Consider the following 3386-nt stretch of genomic DNA (forward strand, 5'->3'; position numbering starts at 1 on the left):
AGGGACATATATCCGGACCAGCGACGGTCGGATTTTTGCCATACGGACCACTGGGAAGCCAAAGGGCAATGAAGACCGTCGGACAGCTGCCTCAGGTAGGGGCTTGTGGGTGCTGTGTGGGGCCTGCACATGTGCTTTCCTACTGGAGTGTCTGGGGCAGCATTCCCTGGTGTATTCCATCAAGTCTGTGTTAAGGGCTTACCCCACCGTATCCCCAAGATATTTCCACCTTCCTTTCCACTGTTGCCTCTTGGCCCACGGGTTTTTCTCTGAGGTCGCATTTCTCACCTGCCCCATCTCCTTGTTTGCAGGCTCCCAGAGCTCTTCCCTGGAGTCCACGAGCAATGGCAGACACAGTGCCTCATCCCCGCAGCTCCCCAGCGCGGAGGAGCTCACTCGGCCCATCTCCCCCGACAGCCCCGAGATCATCAGCGAGCTGCAGCAGTACGCGGAGGCGGCGGCCGCGCGCGAGTCCCGCCACAGCTCTCCCAGCAGCACGGCGCCACAGGGCCACGCCGCCCGCACGGACACCGCGCCCGGCGCCGCCGCCCGAGGAGCCGAGCAGCGCCTGGGGGGTCCCTGCGTGGCTCCCTCCGTGTCCTCGGCCCTGCCAGCCACCAGCCAGCACGGCGATGCCCACCCGGTGTTGGACTTACGGGGCAACAAGCGCAAGTCGACGTCTCCGTCGGCTCCGGAGGAGCAATCCCGGAGGCAGCAGAAGAAGCGCCAGTTGCCGTCGTCCTCGCAGCCGTACGAACACGGGTACCCCGTCTCTGGTGGGTTCACCATGCCTCCTGTCTCTTTAAACCACAACCTAACCCATCCATTTGCCTCCCAGCCAGGAAACTCCTTGTACATGGGCACTGGCTCCTCTTATTACCAGCTGCCCAATTTACTCCCAGACCCTCATCTGGTGTTCCCTGTGACTACTGACCCTCTGCTGACAGCCGGCACCGCCAGCTCTTCTGCTGCTACCTCAGCCACCGCCAGCGTCCCCTCATTCATGCTAAACCCTTCTCTGGCAGGGGTGCTGCCCAATTACTCGCTTCCCTTCACGCAGTCACTCCTGCCCGAGCCCAGGATGTTCGCTCCTTTCCCAGCCCCCGTCTTGCCTAGCAGCCTTCCCAGGAGCATGGCATCTGCCTACCCTGGCTACATGTCCCCTCACTCGGGCTACCCAGCTGGGGGTCTCCTTCGGTCCCAGGTGCCTCAGTTTGAACCCCAGGAGGTCCCAGAGGTGGGATGCAGCTCTAATGACGAGGACAAAGACGACGATGTCATAGAGATCACAGGGAAATAAAAAGGCCCAGCTCCTGCTCGGTCTCAGCACCGCCAGGAGGCAAAAGTTGCAGGACCTTTTTGGGAGTCAGGATTTTCCCTCTGGGCCACGGCAGTGGGTGGAGAAGGATGCGAAGGGTGTGGCGTGGGGGTGGTTTTATTCTTTTCGTTTGGTTTTGTTGTTTTTTAGCTGTCAAGGATAAGAATTGTATTAGGGGCTGGGAGAGGGGAGAGGGATAGAGTGGACCTTTGAGAGCCGGGGGAGCAAGAGCTGGGGAGGAGGGAAGCAGCAATGCAAACTGTAGGAGTGCCTCCCCCCACGCTCTGTCTGTCTGTCTGTCTCTGTTCTCTGTCTTGTCTGGCCGTGGAGGCTTGGTGTTGTGAGTCACTGCCCTTCTCAGGCCTGGAGGTGCAGGCTTGACCGCTGGCAGGGCCGAGCTCCCTCTCACATGAACTGCCTTATCTGTGAACTTCTCTCACTGCGAGAGGGGTGGGCCGGGGGTGACTCCACCAGACTCCACCTTTGTTGGGGACAAAGTGTTTTTAATGGGGAGGGAGTGGGGAGGCATCTACATTGTGTATGTTGGGGCAGGGAGGGAGGGGATTGATGTCAAATAAAAGAAGAAAGAAAAGAAAAAAAATATAAAAAAAAAGAAAATAACCCACAATTTGTCACCCTCTTCAAATTCACATGAGACTAATGTGAGTGGAGGGCTCCAGGCAGGCCCCTGTGCCAGGGCTCTGGTGGGGGGCTCCCCCAGACATTTCTGGAGGGTCCCATCCAAGGTAGGTTGGCCCTATGAGTCTGATGCCACCTCTGTGTGCTAGGCCAGATGAGTGGAGCAATGCCACATGTCTTGGTGGCCATCAGAGGGGAATCCTGCTGACTTCCCTGTATCCTGCCAGGCTGTGTGAAGGCCACGTCTCATCCTGCTGTGGCCCACCAGATCCAGGGGTGGGTGGGCTCGCTGCTGCTTCTGAACAGCACCAGGCAGTGGAGAAGGTTGGGAGGGGACACTGGACCAGTGCCAGTTGCTGTTGAATCTGTGACTGGAGAGACTTTCTCCTGCACAGAATCTCTACATTAATTTATTTCATGAAGGCATAATATTTATTGTCTGGGGGAGTCTTTCTTTCTACTTTTAAATTAATTTCCATATTAAAAAAATAAAAAGCTGGCCTCCAATCATGCAGTGGTCGCTTGTTGGGTTGTCTATGTGGGGACAGAAGCAGATGGTTTACCAAAGCCTAGCCTAGGAGCAAGGGCCTACTGTGGAGGTGGCCCCTGGCTGACCCGGGTGGCACCGGCTGGATGTGTTCCAGCAGGACATTCTGCCAGAGCAGGAGCTGCTCTGGGTGCTGAGCAGCTGGAGGGAAGATGGAATCCTCTTGTCATGGGGCAGGTGGAGGAGCACATGTGGAAGCCTCCTGTGCTCATTCCCAGTGAGAAGAAGGAGAGCTGTGAGGTGTGTGGAGCTGGGAAAACAGAGCTCTTGCTGGGGAAGTGCCTTTCCCCACGCAGGGAGTGCAGAGCCTGATTCTGGCCCTGCCAGCCAGCCCCAGCTGTTCTCAGGGCCAGGGCTCCTAGGGAGGGGCTGGGATACCCAGGTGCAGCTGGACTCGGAGCATGTGTGTGTGTGTGTGTGACCACGCTGGGAAAGGCATGTGAAATGCAGGAGCCTCCGTGTCTCATCTGGGTATCGCCATGCAGGAGCTGTGCTCGCCTGCCTTGGATGGCCCTGGAGCTGGTGGTGGCCTGTAGGGGGCCCCTAGGCCACGGAGGCTGCAGGCACTGTGCTTGCTGGGACCAACTAGGTGTAGGAAAGGGCAGGATGTCCTGACATCCTCCACCAAAGGGGGGCTGGAAGCTGGAGACCTCCCTTCCTTAGAGAGAGGGTTGTGTGTGCACGCGTGTGTTACGGAAACACAATAAAAAATGTTACGGGGCTTTCCTAGTGTCTTTCTCTGTTTAATGGACATTGTCTGTCAAACATAACCACACCATTCATAGAAGCCTTAGATCAACAGTTTAGCTATGCAAATTATTTTAATTATTTTTTTAAAAAAACAAACATTAAAATAGTGCTTTCTTCTTTAACATATCCTAG

General features: G+C 56.4%; 1 protein-coding gene across 3 annotated transcripts in view; it reads left to right on the top strand.

Annotated features, from left to right (window-relative positions):
• The window catches only part of RAD54L2 (RAD54 like 2), a 69020-nt gene that overhangs the window by 62895 nt on the left and 2739 nt on the right, over positions 1 to 3386 (top strand). For 2 of the 3 annotated variants that reach the window (XM_064724480.1, XM_064724481.1), the window contains 2 exons: positions 3 to 95; positions 312 to 1872. In XM_064724480.1, coding sequence (XP_064580550.1) covers positions 3 to 95; positions 312 to 1300 — 1082 coding nt within the window. In that variant the 3' untranslated portion in view covers positions 1301 to 1872. Of the gene's footprint in view, positions 1 to 2; positions 96 to 311; positions 1873 to 3386 lie in introns of those variants that run through there. The other variant, XM_064724482.1, reaches the window with a different exon arrangement.

This window comes from Zonotrichia leucophrys, chromosome 12 (genome assembly GCF_028769735.1).
Source record: "Zonotrichia leucophrys gambelii isolate GWCS_2022_RI chromosome 12, RI_Zleu_2.0, whole genome shotgun sequence".
Taxonomy (NCBI): Eukaryota; Metazoa; Chordata; class Aves; order Passeriformes; family Passerellidae; genus Zonotrichia; species Zonotrichia leucophrys.